This window comes from Thamnophis elegans, chromosome Z, assembly GCF_009769535.1.
Source record: "Thamnophis elegans isolate rThaEle1 chromosome Z, rThaEle1.pri, whole genome shotgun sequence".
Classification (NCBI taxonomy): Eukaryota; Metazoa; Chordata; class Lepidosauria; order Squamata; family Colubridae; genus Thamnophis; species Thamnophis elegans.
The window spans coordinates 127,190,918-127,206,997 of record NC_045558.1 but is presented as its reverse complement, the minus strand read 5'-3'; the positions used below and the strand labels follow the sequence as shown (position 1 = coordinate 127,206,997).

At 45.1% G+C, this 16,080-nt stretch overlaps 1 protein-coding gene across 3 annotated transcripts in view; it reads right to left on the bottom strand.

Annotated features, from left to right (window-relative positions):
- Positions 1 to 16,080, bottom strand: part of LPCAT4 (lysophosphatidylcholine acyltransferase 4) — a 52,779-nt gene that overhangs the window by 16,288 nt on the left and 20,411 nt on the right. Inside the window, exons 1-6 of one of the 3 annotated variants that reach the window (XM_032238186.1) lie at positions 11,825 to 12,121; positions 5,314 to 5,456; positions 4,568 to 4,783; positions 3,163 to 3,275; positions 2,562 to 2,622; positions 1,191 to 1,249 (exon numbers count right to left, since the gene is read on the bottom strand). In XM_032238186.1, coding sequence (XP_032094077.1) covers positions 1,191 to 1,249; positions 2,562 to 2,622; positions 3,163 to 3,275; positions 4,568 to 4,783; positions 5,314 to 5,452 — 588 coding nt within the window. In that variant the 5' untranslated portion in view covers positions 5,453 to 5,456; positions 11,825 to 12,121. Of the gene's footprint in view, positions 1 to 1,190; positions 1,250 to 2,561; positions 2,623 to 3,162; positions 3,276 to 4,567; positions 4,789 to 5,313; positions 5,457 to 11,824; positions 12,122 to 16,080 lie in introns of those variants that run through there. The other 2 variants (XM_032238183.1, XM_032238184.1) reach the window with 2 other exon arrangements.

Here is a 16,080-nt window from a genome sequence, read left to right as displayed (position 1 = left end):
TGATTGTGTGTTTTCCCAAAAATAAGAATGGAACATATTAATTTTTGCTCCAAAGGATGCCTTAAGGGCTTATTTGGGGGTTAGGTTTTATTTTCAGGGAAATACACCACTAAATGCGTCCATCTGGCTGACAATCTTAACTGGGTTTATTTTTGGGGTAGCGCTTATATTATGAGCATCCTAAAAATCATGTTAGGGCTTATTTTCCATTTGTGTCTTATTTGGGGGGGGGGGGGAACAGAGTACAATTGCAATGTCCCAAAGGTGCTTTTTTTTTTTTCAAGAGGCAACTGGACTTTCTTGTGTTGTTTTTTTAAAAAAAAGATGTTTTGCTTCTCATGCTTTTTCTCAAGAAGTTTCTTCAGCTCTGACTGGATGGTGGAGAATGGAAGGATTTATATTCCTTGCAGCCAGCTGGTTATTTGCATTATTTTAGAGGCTCTATCTCCAGTCGCTGTTCAAGGACAAAAACACTGTGATTGCAGCACAGGTGGCTAGATTCTGTGCAGAAGCATCAGGGATTCATCAGAAACATGTGATTAATCCAACATTAGCTATTTTACACGACTAATGTAGCAAAACCCTTTTGCAGTTTAGTATTTGATGACTACGGGCCTCAACGGTTTTAAGGATTGATATTATAGTATAGTTAGGCCATGTGTGCAACTGACAGATTGGATGCCAAATTGTGATTTTAATATAGATTTTATCTGTTATTTATTCCTTCATTCCAGAATTTTTAACTGGATGTTCCTTGAGTATTTTTATTTATTCTGGTCTCTGGTCTTTGACTGTAATAAACTTGGTTTGATTAGAGACTCACTGAGGCCGCTTGTAGGTTTGTCTGTGTCCACAGGGTCACCTGAATAGCACAAATGGGTGTGGAGCCTTCTTGGAGCTGCTGAAGGGACTGTGTTGTGTAGCTGTGCTTTCTGCAGGGTGTTTTATGCCCTGTGTTGAACACAGGAGCAGGCGGTTGGGGACAACCATGACCTGGATGGCGGAGAATCTCCACAGGCAACAACAGCAATGGTTCACTTAGTAACTGTGATTGTAAAATTGGGCACAACTCATTTAACAATAATCTTGCTTAGCAACAAAAATTCTGATCCTAACTGCAGCTGTAAGTTGAGAACTACCTGTAATTATTACATGGCTAAGACGCTTTCCTAAAGTTCGTGGAAACTCACCACAGAGTTGGGGTAGCGAATGAGAACTGGCTGAATGGGAACACCAGATATGAAGGCACCTGAGAATATAAAGCACAGACGTTCAAGATTTACTCATCTGTCCCGAGTGCTGAAAGGGGGACGCGGTGGCTCAGTGATTAAGAGGCTGCTGGGCTTATTGGCTGGAAAGCTGGCAACCCAGGTTTGAAACCCAAGCGCTATGTGACAGGTTAAGCGCCCATCCTCATTCCAGCTCCTGCCCACCCAGCAGTCCGAAAGCACGCAAATGCGAGTAGATAAATATACTTTGGCAGGAAGGTAACAGCGCTCCGTGATGTCATGATGGCCACATGACCGCAGAAATGTCATCAGACAGCGCTGGCTCAATGGTCTTGAAACAGAAATGAGCATCACCCCTTAGTTGGCAATGGTTCACTGACAAATACGCGCTCGACAAAAGCGCGCTGACGAAACTGCGAGAAAACTGCGAGGTTGAAATCACACCGACGAATGAGTGCAGAAGCGCACCGACAAAAGCTCGCCTTCAACAAACAAGTAATAATAACCTAATAACCCTAACCTTAGCCCTAAACCTAACCCTGAACCTAACCCTAACCCTAAACCTAACCCTGAACCTAACCCTAAACCTAACCCTGAACTTAACCCTAAACCTAACCCTTACCTTAACTTAAATTGCGCTTTTGTCGGTGCGTTGTTGTGGGCACTTTTATGATGTCACGGTTTTCTCGCCGCGCTTTTGTTGTGCGCGCATTTGTAGGGTCGCGGTTGGCAATGACTACCGTGTTTCTTTTGACATCCAAAATAAGCACTTGGCCTTATTTTCCAGGAAGTCTTATTATTTCTGAGGTGCAGGAGGCGGCAAGCGTGGTCACCTCATGGCTGCTGCTGCGTTGAAATATTTTCAGGGAGGGCTTATTTTCAGGAGGGGGCTTATTTTAGCACATGGGCTTAAAAGCCCAATTGGGCTTATTATCCTGGGAGGCCTTATTTTCAGGGAAATAGGGTAGTAGAGTAAAATAGGCAGGGATTTAACTTTTTTTCCTCCGAGTGCTGAAGATGAGTGTACGTATATTTTAAGGTTGAAGGGTGAGGATACTCACAAAAGTTTTCGCCCAAATCAAAACTTAGAGAGAAAGTCCTTTTTCTTTAGTTTTCAAAAGAGATTAGACTTAATCGGATTGGTGACCTTGTCGGCTTTTCAAAACAGGCAATGAAATTGAGGCCTAATTGATAGCCTCTTGTGTCAATCATAAAGAGTTGTCTTTTTTGATCAGTTAGTTTAAAGCAGGGCAATCTCCAATGCTAGTTCATTGGATTGGTAAACCAATCCATTGTTTTACCCCTGTTGAACAGGCTTACTCATGGTCTTACCTGGTTTAAACTTCAGTAAGGCTTTTTTGTTGGAGCAGGTCCCCTCCGGATAGAAAAGCACCTGGAAAAAGTGGTCACACAAATCAAGAGAGGATCTCCAAACCTTTAACCCTCCCAAATTATCAAGAGCAGCTAGCAAGACCAATAGCTCTTAGACTTACATACTGTTTCATAGTGCTTTTATAGCCCTCTCTAAGCGGTTTACAGAGTCAGCATACTGCCTCCAAATAATCTGGGTCCTCATTTTACTGACTTTGGAAGGATGGAAGGCTGAGTCAAACTTGAGCTGGTCAGGATGAAACTCCTGGCAGTGGGCAGAGTTAGCAATAGCAATGGCACTTACACTTTATAGTGCTTTTACAGCCCTCTCTTAGTATTTTACAGAGTCAGCCTCTTGCCCCCAAGAATCTGGGACCTCATTTTACCCATTATACTCGGAAGGATGGAAGGTTGAGTCAACCTTGAGTCGGTGAGGTTTCCATCTGCCAAACTGCAGCTAGCAGTCAGCTGAAGTAGCCTGCAGTACTGCACTCTAACCACTGCGCCGCCCTCAGTTCTTAACAAAGCTAACTAAATGGACCGGGTCCTCCATGTTTTTTACCTGTGGCCATTTCCCCTGGGATGTTGCTCGTTTCTTCACTTCTTCCACCACCTTCTTGCGAGAAGCTGGATCATGGCGAGAAACCAGGATGGCCTGATTGAATCTCAGCAGGGCTGGAGGGGATGAGCACAGGGGAAAAGAAGGGATAAGTAGTTGCAAAGCTTTTCTGAGTCACTGCCAGGCAGCTGGCCTGAGAAATATTTTCCCGAAGGATGCGAACTTATAGCAGATTGTTTAGTGATCATTCAAAGTTACAATGGCACTGAAAAAAGTGACTTATGACTGTTTTTCACACTTATGACCATTGCAGCATCCCCCATGGTCACAAGATCAAAATTCAGATGCTTGGCAAACTGGTAGACGTTGACTTACAACAATTCATTTAGTGACTCTCTGAAGTCATAACAGCACTGAGAAAAATGACTGATGACTGTTTTTCCATACTTACGACCACTTAGCATTCCCACAGTCATGTGATCACACTTGGCACCTGGCCTGGATTTATGATGGTTGTAGTATCCCAGGATCATGTGTATCACCTTTTGTGATTCAGTTATTCTTTTGTATTTTCTGTTATTTGACAGGTAGTCCTCGACTTACAACTGTTCGTTTAGTGACCACTTACAGTGGCACCGAAAAAGCGACATATGATCATTTTTCACACTTACGACCTTTGCAGCATCCCCATGGTCATGTGATCAAAATTCTGATGCTTAGCAACTGACTCATATTTATGACCATCGTAGTGTCCTGGGTCACGTGACCCCCTTTTGAGTCCTTCAGACAAGCCAAGTCAGCGGGAAAGCCGGATTCGCTTAGCAACCATGTTACTAACTTAACAACTGCACAGATTCACTTAACAGCTGTGGCGAGCAAGGTCGTAAAATGGGGCAAAATTCACAATGGTGAAAATTTTGGGCTCAAATGTGGACATAAGTCGAGGACTACTGTATGGCACTTGCTTCATGAAATCCATAGCTGTCAAGGGAATGAATCTATATATATATATATAAAAGCCAAGTACCACTCACTCATCATGAAATCTCCAGAACCGTAAAGCCTAAAAACTTGTAATTTGGCATATATGTTCTTCTTAGCTTGTAAGTGTTAGCTAACGGCTTTCCTTGAGGATCCAAGATGCCTTCCCACTCTGTTATTCTGTTAAGGTTGCAGTAACCACTGCAGATATCTTCACCATCATGAGGACTAGAATCCCGGAGGTTCCATTTCAGAATGGATTAAAATATCCGGAAAGTGACACGTAAAAGCCCAAATCACATAGTCTTGCAAGGTGCACCAGCTGCAGAGATGCAATGCATCGAAACCTTCCAAAGGTCAGATCTACCACTTACGTGGGGCTCCTTGTCCTACTCACCCTCATCCCCAGCGATATAATCAGCCTTACCCCCAATGACTGGCACATGGAGATTCTCCGTGCGCGACACCACCTTGGGAAGATCGCAGGGCAGCAAAATAATGGGGTCGAAGAAGGTGGAGTGAGGAGCAGCCACCAGGATGGGTGCTTCGAGTCGGGATGCCCTCTGACCTCGCACCCGGATGCGCATGAACCCAAGCAAGAAAAACATCAGGCGACTCAGCCAGTACACCGAACCATGAGAAACTGTGCTGAAAAGGGATGAGGAAGAAGAAGGGCAAAAAAGGAGGAGGCATTAAGAGGGCTGCAGGCAGAACGTCCAAAGGAGAGCTGAGACCAGGGGTGAAATGCTACCGGTTCGCATCGGCTTGCTCAAACCGGTAGCAAAAAATGCTACCAGTTCGCCCAAACTGGTAGTAAAAAAAAATGCTGGTGGTTCGGGCGAACCGGTATTTCCAACGAGCAGCTGTGACGTGCAATTTATATTAGCTAGAATGGTTGGATTTCCTGCTTTCTAGCTAATCTAATTCGTGTGGCACAGCAGCTTCCTCCCCTCTTGCTGTTCTACTTACCTTTGCAGCTCAGATGCAGGCTCCGCCTGCCCACCCACCCCCCCCCCGGATGTCAACACATTGTTTTTGACGCTCTGCCCATGCACGGAAGGCCCTGCGCCTGCGCAGAGTTGGCACGTGTGAGCAAAGCACGCACCTGCACTCACATTTGCGAACTGGCAGTGAAGGTAAGTTGATTTCACCCCTGGCTGTCCCATTACTTACTTTCTCCATCCGGAGCAAGGTTCTTGCAAGCTTTCCTCAGGCCGTCCCACCACTTGGAGCAAGGCGAAGGGCCAGATAAGGAAGAGGACCACAAAGGCCAATGCGACACGGATTGGGGCCAGAATAGCCCCCAGCACATAGAACTGCAAGGGAAACAAATTCATTGGGAGGCGTGTGGTAAGGCTGCACCCCAGATCCATCCCCTCATTTCCTTTTGCTTTCCTTTCTGTTTGTTACATTTTCTAATTTGATTTAGGGAAGACTCTAAATCAGGGGTCCGCTACCTATGGGCCCCAGCCTACTACCGGGCTGTGGCCTCTCTTTGCCACTGGGCCATGTGAATGGCTGGCCAGTGCATGCACGAATTCCCCCACTTGTGCTAGTGTCACAGTGAGCGGGGTGCATGCGCTCATGGCCCCAGTTGCGTTGCGCCCTCACTCGCGGCCCCGTTCTTATGTGTGCATGCGTGCATAAAGGCTTCTGTCCCATCCCATTGTTCCCCCCAACCCCCCTCAGGTTGGGGTACTCTGTTCTAAATTATGATTATATACTTGGGTGGTTTGCAAAAGATACAGAATACAGAATAACAGAGCTGGAAGGGACCTTATATCACAGGTGTCAAACTCAATCACGTGACATATTGCAATGTTTTTTGCCTTTGCAGAGCCAATGCGGGTGTGGCACATGACGCATCCAGCTCCGCAGGCTGCCAGTTTGACAGGCTCGCCCCACCCAATTTCAGATAAACGATTGTCCAATTTCTTCTTTAAAACTTCCAGTATTGGAGCATTAACAGCTTCTCGATGCAATTTGTTCCACTAATTAAATGTTCTAACTGTCAGGAAATTTCTCCTTAGTTCTAGGTTGCTTCTCTCCTTGATTAGTTTTCATCCATGGCTTCTTGTGGTGCCCTCTGGTGCTTTGGAAAATAGATTGACTCTCTCTTTTTTGTGGCAACCCTTGAGATATCGGAACACTGCTATCCTAGTCCTTCTTTTCATTAAACTAGACATACCCAGTTCCTGCAACTATTCTTCGTATGTCTTAACTAAGAGACAGTGAGTTGTGATTGTTATGAGGAAAATAAGGGGAGAGAGGAATATTACTTCGCTACCTTGAGTTACATATAAAGTAATAACAGTGAGCTAAAACTCTAATAAATAAATAAATCTTATTATCTCTTCTTAGCCCACTGCTTTAAGGGAACATCCGTTTGCACAATCATTTGCATAAGATGGGAAGACAGATTAACTCAGTTTCTCTGTGTTCCCCGCTGCTGCCTCTTCTTCCTTACCACCACTTGTGAAGGCAACAGTAACACGTTTTTCTGCATTGTAACTTTGGCAACTTTGGAAATGTCACTTTCTTCTGAAGACTGAGACATTCTCCTAGCCAAGAGTTTGTGGCTTCGAAGAACCGATAACCCCAGGGAGCAAACAGCGTCTTCATTTTCCCCCAGGGTGATCATAATAGCAATAGCACTTTTTACTTACTGTATTTTTCGGACTATAAGACACACCGGAGTACAAGACGCACCATGGTTTTGAAGAAATAATTTTTTAAAAAAAGTTTTTGCATTCTGCAGGCCTCCCAAATTTTCTGCATGCCTCATTTTTTGAAAAAAAAAGGGGGGGGGCATGCAGAGCTTAGGAAGGCTTGTAGAGTGCTCTTGGGACTGGGTGTATGTGAAAACGAGCAAAAACTGGCCTGTTTTTTCCAAAAAAGGAGGGGGCATGCAAATGCTTTGGGAGGCTTGTAGAGTGCTCCCGGGGGCTGGGGGGAAAACGAGCAAAAAGCGGTCCATTTTTTGCAAAAAAGGGAAGCATGCAGAGGCTTTGGGAAGTTTGTAGAGTGCTCCCGAGGGATGGGGAGGCAAAAGCAAGGAAACATGGCCTGATTTTTTGCTCATTTTTGCCCTCCCCAGCCCCCAGGAGCACTCTGCAGGTCACCGAAACCCTCATCAAAGGGGGCAGGATTTCAGTAGGCCAAAAATGCTGTATTCAGTGTATAAGATACACCCAGATTTTCACCCTCTTTTTTTGGCGGGGGGAAGGTGCACCTTATACTCCGAAAAATACAATATATACCACTTCACAGTGCTTTTACAGCCCTCTCTCTAAGCAGTTTACAGAGTCAGCCTATTGCCCCCAACAATCTGGGTCCTCATTTGACCCACCTCGGAAGGATGGAAGGTTGAGTCAACCTTGAGCCTGGTGAGATTCGAACTGCCAATCTACGGGCGGCTGGTGATCAGCAGAAGTAGTACTGCAGTCTAAACACTGTGCCACCACGGCTTGGGGAGCAAGTCCTGTCCTGTGCAGCCTGACGCCATCACACCGATGACACAAACTGTGTCATTATGCAATTTGCGTAAGTCACACTGTGACTTGTGATGGACACTTTGGGCGATAATCCCCTCTATGACCAGGACAATAGCTCGAGAATGGGAGTTCAGCAAGCTGAGTGAAGGTGGCACGAACTGGGAAGGTCTGGAATTCTTTTCATTTTTGTGGGTCAGACTGGGGGAATTCCCTCCTCTACACACTTGGCTGTGAAAACCAGTTTAAGCTGCTATCGTTTTCATGCCTTTAATGCTTCCAAATGATTTTTTAAAACACACCCCTGAGGTTTAGCCTTTGACGTTGATTCTTGTTGGTTAAAATGTTGGACAGGCACTGGAAAAAATCCATTATCTAGATCAAGTTCCTGGTGCCCAACCTACCTCAAAGGATTGTTATGGGAGGTGGGGACAGGAGAAGAGCGTGATGTGAAAGATCTCTTGAGCTGCTGTACAAAACCCGATATCCTCCAATAAACATATAAACTCTATTCAAGAAACTCCCGCATTTTTCGGACTATAAGACGCACAGGAGTATAAGACACACCAAAATTATGAAGAGGTAAATTAAAAAAAAAAAACATTTTTGCACTCTACATGCCTCCCAAACCCTCTGCACACCTCGGATCTCGCAAAAAAAGGGGAAGTATGCAGAGCTTTGGGAGGCTTGCAGAGTGGGGGGAGCGCAAAGCGAGCAAAAAACAGGCTGTTTTTCAGAAAAATGGGCCGTTGGTTTTTTTTTGCAAAAAAGGGAGGGGCATGCATAGGCTTTGGGAGCTTTGTAGAGTGCTCCTCTGGGCTGGTGGGGGGGGCAAAATGGCCCATTTTTTGCCCTCCCCAGCCCTTGGGAGCATTTTGCAAGCCTCCCAAACCCTCTGCACGTCCATTTTTGCAAAGGGGGCAGGGTTTCAATAGGCCAAAAATGCTATATCAGTGTATAAGACATACCCAGATTTTCACCCTCTTTTTTGAGGGAAAAAGGTACACCTTTTACTCCAAAAATATGGTAATCAAGGAGGGAAGCAATCTAGAACTAAGGTAAAAAGAAATCTCTTAATATTGAGAACAATTAATCAGTGGAATAACTTGCCTTTAGAAGTTGTAAATGGTCCAACACTGGAAGTTTTAAAGAAGAAATTAGACAACCATCTGTCTGAAATGGTATAGGGTTTCCTGCCTAAGCAGGGGGTTGGGCTAGAAGACCTCCCAGGACCCTTCCAATTCAACTCTATTCTATTCTAAAATGGTAGAGGTGGTCCTCAAATATACAACCACAATTGAGCCTTAAAATTTCTATTGCTAGGTGAGACATTTCTTAATTGAGTGTTGCCCCATTTTATGACCTTTCTTGCCGCAGTTGTTAAATGAATCGCTGCTCTTGTTAAATTAGTAACACGGTTGTTAAGTGAATCTGGATTCCCCATTGTTGCTCGTCAGAAGGTTACAACTGCAGTGATTCACTTAACGACCAAGGCAAGAAAGCTCATAAATGGGGCAAATTCCCTTAACAAAGGTCTCGCTTAACAACAGAAATGTTGGACTCAATTGTGGTCATACATTGAGGGCTACCTTTATCTGTTTCACTGCTTAAGTCCACATGACAACATGTCAGGCTAATTTGGGGTTGTAGCAAGGGCAAATCTTGGTGTGTGTGTTTTTTTTAACTTCCCTAGAAGGAGAGATGCCACGCCAATGTGAGATATGTCAGCAATTTTGTCCCTTGCTTTATTGCATTCCTGTCTGGCTGAGAAGTAAATCCCAGTTGTAACTCCTCTTCTGGGGCTACTTGGCATAAATACTATGTCGCAGAGCGCCTTCAGCATTGAGTCCAGTAATGGTTTCTTTGGGAAACAGCCAGACTGAATAAGTCAGCTGTGTGCTTTTTTGCAAGAGAACGTAGAACTCAGAATAACTTTATTGTCACTTTGATAGGTACACGGTCTGCATTAAAATGAAATTTTGTTTCATAAGCTCTCAAAGGGTCGTCACTTCCAACATATACTACACAAACATGAGAAAATGAATAAATAAATGCTGAATTTTGGGAGTATAAGATGCACTCCCCCCCACAAAAAAAAGAAAGTGAAAATTTGGGTGCGCCTTATACACCGAAGCACAAAATGCGAGGCACGAAGGAGAGGATGGTCTGTGGTAATCCCTACAGCCTGGAACAGCTGATTGGGGTTATTCCTGGAGGCTGATCCACCTGCCAATCAGCTGCTCATGCTGAATCAGGCTGCAATAATGTGCTGAAGCTGACTTGGCTGTTCTCTGTTGCAAGGAGGTGTCCGAATTTGCAGCAGCAATCACATTCAGAAAGCACACACAAGTCACTGATCCAGCAGGATTCAATAACTTTTCTTTATATATAATATAACACATTAAGTAAATATACAATACCAAAAGTAGGTTTTCCAATGCGGTACTTCAGCAGAGGAGAGAAGTTTCACTTTCAGTTTTAGTTTCAGATATCAGCACAGCATGCAGCTTTAGTACAGAACAAGCCACGCCCAGGCTCCTTGCTGTCTCCTTCCTTTTTGCTCACAAAGCAAATGCTGTTTGTTTCCAAACAGCCCTCAACTCTCTCACACACTGACAGGACACAGATGAATACCATGGATGCTGGTAGGCAGAGGCAGACTTTTTTATTTCTTATTTTCCTCCCCAAAAACTAAGGTGCATCTTATACTCCGGAGCATCTTATACTCCGAAAAATATGGTAAATACAAAATTATGCATATACCCACAGGTATTCTATGGCCCAGAAAAACAACACAGTCTAGTTCAGATGTATACATATCCATGGCGAGAAAAACAAATCTTGCAAATTTACCAGAGAGATGACAAAGTGAACAAAGCTGTTACAGAATCTGGAAGTCCCTTTTTATTTGGATATCACTTCCGGATTGTGTGCTTGCAATGGGTTGACTGGTTTCATGCATCAGAAAGATTTGCTGTTACAGGAAGGGTTAGTTATATATTAATGTGTAAAAGCAAAATGTTGAGGTTGAAGTGTTTTTATCTTGTACTGTGCTAAAAAGAGATGGCGGTCAGTGCCCTTTTTCTTTCTTTTTCTCTTCCACCGGGCGCAGGAGGTGATTCTTCCGGACTTCTGCCCAGACCCGACCAAGGAGCGGGAGCACAGTTGACACTGTTTAGATGTAAGAAACGCCTTAAGGATTTACCTAAGGTGGACGGCGGAGTTTTGTAGGTGTGAGGCTCTGTTTGTGTCATACCAACCCTTGTCGCTAGGGAAGAGGGTCTCCCGGTCCACCATTAGCCGGTGGATCCATCTGGCCATTGCCCTCACCTACGAGGCACAGAACTTGCCGGTTCCAGCCGGCATCATGGCCCACTCCACTAGGAGTGGGGCCACCTCAGCGGCCTGTGCCTCCCAGGCCCCTATAGAAGACATCTACAGGGCAGCGACATGGACATCCCCGTCGCCCTTCATCCGGCACTAAAGGCTGGATGCCTTTGCATCTTCGCACAGCGTGCCAGGAGTCCAGACCGGCTCCCCCAGAGGCAACCGCTAAGGAGTGGGAGCAACCTCAAACATCATGGTCTAGGGTGTACATTGACTTTGCTGGCCCCGTTTACAGCCAGATATTTCTCGTAGTTGTGGACACCTACTCAAAATGGTTAGAGGTAGTCCCGATGACCTCCACTACAGCAGAAGGGGTCATCAAGGTGCTATGGAGACATTTTTTCACGCACGTCCTGCCCGACGTCCTGGTCTCTGACAATGGGCCCCAATTCACGGCCATGCAATTCGAGACGTTCCTAGCAGCTTAGGGAATCAGGCATGCCCTGGTTGCGCCATTCCATTTGGCCTCCAATGGTCAGGTGGAGAGAATGGTGAGATCTGCAAAAGAGGCCCTCGCTAGGATGGGCCCAGGAGATTGGCAAACATGGGTTGATCACTATTTGCTAATCCAGCACATTACACCCAGTGCCACTACAGGCAGAAGCCCCTCCAAGCTTCTCATGGGTCACCGGCTAAGATCCCACTTAAACCGGCTACACCCCAATTATTCTGCCTCATCACCCCCAGACTCCACAAGCAAGATTCGGACATTTAGCATAGGGGACTCTGTATACACTCACAACTATGCCGGGGGAACTCTGTGGATTCCTGCCACAGTGATAGGCATCACCGGCCCTTGCTCTTACCTCTTAGAGCTCGAGGACGGTAGGAATTGGATATTGACTAACTCCGTGGCCGCCTCTCCAACTCCACTCTTAGACAACCAGAGGTAATTCCTGCATGAGTTAGCCAAAGCCCTACCCAAACGGAGCAAACTCTCACTCCTTCCATGGCCAGCTCAAGCCCGAGGGTACCGGGAAACTTATCTCATTTTGTTGCAGGCCCGCAGCGAGCTCCAAGTGAGCCGGCTCTAGAAGATCCAGCCGCGGCCTCTGAAAGGTTCCAGGAGTTTCCACCAAGCGGAGCTGCAGAGCAAACAGGTCCGTCCAACCTGTCCAAGGAAACCCCTCCTACTGAACTGTGCAGGTCAGGCAGAGCTACCCAAAAGCCCGCCTACCTCCGTGACTACATTACAAGTAGGATTGTTCCATCCAAGAGGGAAGGGGTGTTAAATATTCACCCTATCTACAGTGGTTTCCACCAAGGTCCTCTGTTCCAGCGGGAACAGAGGTTTAACCCTTTTGGTTTAAAGATCTGACAGCTCCCTATAAAAGGGCTGCTGTCAGACTCAACCTTCGCTGGATTGTTCTCACTTGTTATACTTAATAAAGAGCTGTTGTTACCGTTAAGCCTGTGTGTGCCTATCCATTACCCAATCGAACAAGAAGATTTCTTAAAGTGGATATGAAGAGCAAACCAAAGACTTCTTTTAGGTCTAATGGACAAAGAACTTGGAAAAAAAAACTGGAACTTTTGACGTTATGTACGTTGATGTAGAAAGATTTCTTTATGCCCCAAAATGGGAGGACAATGTGTTGGATGAATGGCTGCAAAAGCTGAAGGAGTTAGCCGAGAGGGCTAAACGGATTGCTTTGATTAAAGAGAAGAACACAATTAATTTTGTTTCTACTTGGAAACCACTTTTGGGCTTTGTGCTTGAGATGGAAAAAATATGAAACTTTGCTCTTGGGTTTGGCTGATTAGATAGGTTTGTTGTTATAGAAATGGCTGATATAGTGATGGCAAACTTTGTGGCACCAAGTGCCCAAACTGGAACGCACATGCCAGAGCGCATGAAACCCAAAGACCAGTTGGCCGGTGCGCATGCATGCACTGGCCAGCTGGTCTTTGCGTGCGCCAGAGCACTGGAAATCAGCCAGCTAGTCTTCGGGTTTTCCGTGCACGCAAAGACTAGCTGGCCAGTGTGAATGCATGCACCAGAAACCAGAATAGTAGCTGGTGCTGGTGCACATGCCCACAGAGAGGGCGCTGAGTGCCACCTCTGGCACGTGTGCCATAGGTTCTCCATCATGGGGCTGGTACAGAGGTGGGTTCCTACCAATTCGCACCAGTTCGGTAGAACCAGTTCGTCAAATCTACCAAACCGGTTAGAAGAGGTTCCACCAGAAAGCAGGCCACACCTACAGAAGTGGTTCCAAAAATTTTTGAAACCCACCACTGACACACACACACACACACACACAGACACAGACTCACACAGAGAGAAAGAAAGGAAGAAAGAAAAAAAGAAAAAAGAAAGAAAAAGTGAAAGATGAAAGAAAAAAAGGAAAAAGGGACAGAGAGACAAAAGGAAGGAAAGAGATAGATAGATAGATAGATAGATAGAAAGAAAGAAAGAAAGAAAGAAAGAAAGAAAGAAAGAAAGAAAGAAAGAAAACACATGGCCAGCAAGCCACACGCACAAAGGAGGCCACACCCACAGAGTAGGTTCAAAAATTTTTTGAAACCTACCACTGGGCTGGTTTATATTATTATATAAAAATAAAAAATTGAGGTTTTATGTAAATACCTTATTCTACTGCACCAAAAGAAGTCGGAAGTCAATGCCTTTTCTACCCTACACGTTTCTCTCTTCCCCTTTCCTCCCTTATTCTACCCTTATTTTTCTTTATCTTTGTACTTCTGTACTTTGATAAAACTAATTTTAAAAATAGTAACAGTAATAGTAAAACTAGAACACAAAGAGGCAGGAGTGTTTGCAAAACTGTGAATAGGGGAGCTGGATTTCTAACACCTTTCCTCCTTTCGCCAAAACTGATAACTTTAGTTCAAACAAAACAACAATCACTTTCATTTATTTGGCATTTTATTAGTTTTTCACATCTCCTTCAAAGAGAGATTCTGCCTTATTTGGAGTGGGTTTTCTACAAATTCTTTGCCGAATCTAAGAAGAAGACACTAAGAGAAGAGTAAAGTATCTTGAAAGAGATTATAATAGGAAGGCCCACCAGGATTCCCTCATGCTTCCAGGGTTGTCTGTGGGAAGAGTATCAGAAGGGGACTGGAAGCTAAAACAGGAAGAAAGGATGCAGGAATTGGACATGTCTAGTTTAATGAACTACAGCCTCTTGATGGGGGTGAAGAAGGAGAGTGCAAAAGTTGACTTGAAAATCAGCATAAAGAAAACTAAGATCATGGCATCCGGTCCTCTCAATTCCTGGCAAATAGATGGGGAAGAAATGGAGATAGTGATTTTCCTGGGCTCCAAGATCATCGCAAATGGGAACTGCAGCCAAGAAATTAAAAAATGCTTGTTCCTGGGGAGGAAAGCTATGGCAAATCTAGACAGCAGACTAAAAAGCAGAGACATCACCCTGCCAACAGAAGTGCATATAGTCACGACTATGGTTTTCCCAGTTGCAATGTATGGCTGTGAAGGATGGGCCATAAGAAAGGCTGAGTGCCAAAGAATTGAGGCCTTTGAACTATTGTGCTGGAGAAGACTCCTGCGAATCCCTTGGACTGCAAGGCGCTCAAACCAGTCAGTCCTATAGGAGATCAACCCTGACTGCTCTTTAGACTGCGCTCAGCTGCCCAGCTCGACCCCCTCACCTCACCTGCCTGGCCGCTGGTGTGCCGGGAATGTGGGCGGGCTCCCCAACTGCCACGGCGCTGGAACGATCTTAACCAATACATTTTTATGTTTGTTTATTAGTCATATGCGTAGAATTTCTCCTTATTTTCGGTTCAGTGTTTTAGTGTTCACTGTTTTTAGAATAGTGTAATTTTAATTTTGCTAACAATTTTAATGTAGGCCCCTCTTGATCTTGAGGCCCTAGGCTGAAACCTAGTTAGCCTATAGGAAAATCCGGCCCTGGGCACCACACATGTAACCTTGGCACACAAAGAGACACCATGGACACTTCTGTTTGCAGCTAATAACCTCTGGGCAATTCTCAAACCTCAGACGCAAAAGGACAGGTCAATCCAAGAACATGGGCTGATGAGACAGCAAGAAGTTATATTTACCGTATTTAGTTAGCCTAGAACTGCCTAGAAAGAGACAAATCTCTCTGTGTGTATTTGTGTATATATCACCAGCAGTGCTGTCTGCAATCTTAATTAAAAAGATGATGTTACTTAGTCAGGTAATGAAATGTCTGCAAGCAAACCACAAAGCTCAGAGAGCATCAAATATCCCTTTTAATTAAAAAGAGAAAGCTGACTCACTTATATAGAACAAGAGTTTAGTTTCATACCTGCTAAGTTATTGTTAACGTTCTGGAATATCCAAAAAGACTTTGGACGTTAAGGCAAATAAACTGAAACCATAGTGTAAAGCAAGAATGTCAAACACAAGGCCTGAAGATCAGATCTGACTCATGGGGTGCTTAGATCCAGCCTGTGAGGCTGCCCTAAAGACTGTAAAGGACCATCCCATAGTGCCTCTGCCAGCAAAAATGATGCTCGGAAGGACTGTATGCAGTCCTCTCGACTCCATTTCCACTGGCAGAGGGCTGCAGGAGGACATTGCAACCAAAACAGAGCCTGCAAGAGCCACGGGCGGCACTCTCAAGTTCTGTTTTTGCTGACAGAGCGTTGCAGGACATCGCAGCCGAAAACGGAGCTCAGGACCCAATTTTTTTCTGGCAGAGCGTTCAGGGCATCATAGATGCTCCCCAAATGAATGACGTTGAGCTGGCCACACCCACCTCAACTCCCCCATGGTCAAACACAACCACAATGAAATTGACCATTGTCTTATCTGAAGGGTCGTTCTCAGGGCGCTGCGAAGGATAGTCCAAGCAAAGATTAAATACAGCCAATCTGTCCAGAACTGAATTGAAACTTTAAGCCACGCCTCTGGTGCTGACTATCTCCAGATTTTTTCAATGAAGGCGTGGAACTGTTGCGCGCTGAGAAGTTCAACAATAAGTCCAAAAAAACCATATCCAATGTAAGCACAAATCCAAGAGGAACTGCCGAAGTCTGCACTGAAAACAGCGGAACCAGACCCCAGGGTAGGGTTGAACTCTCCTTC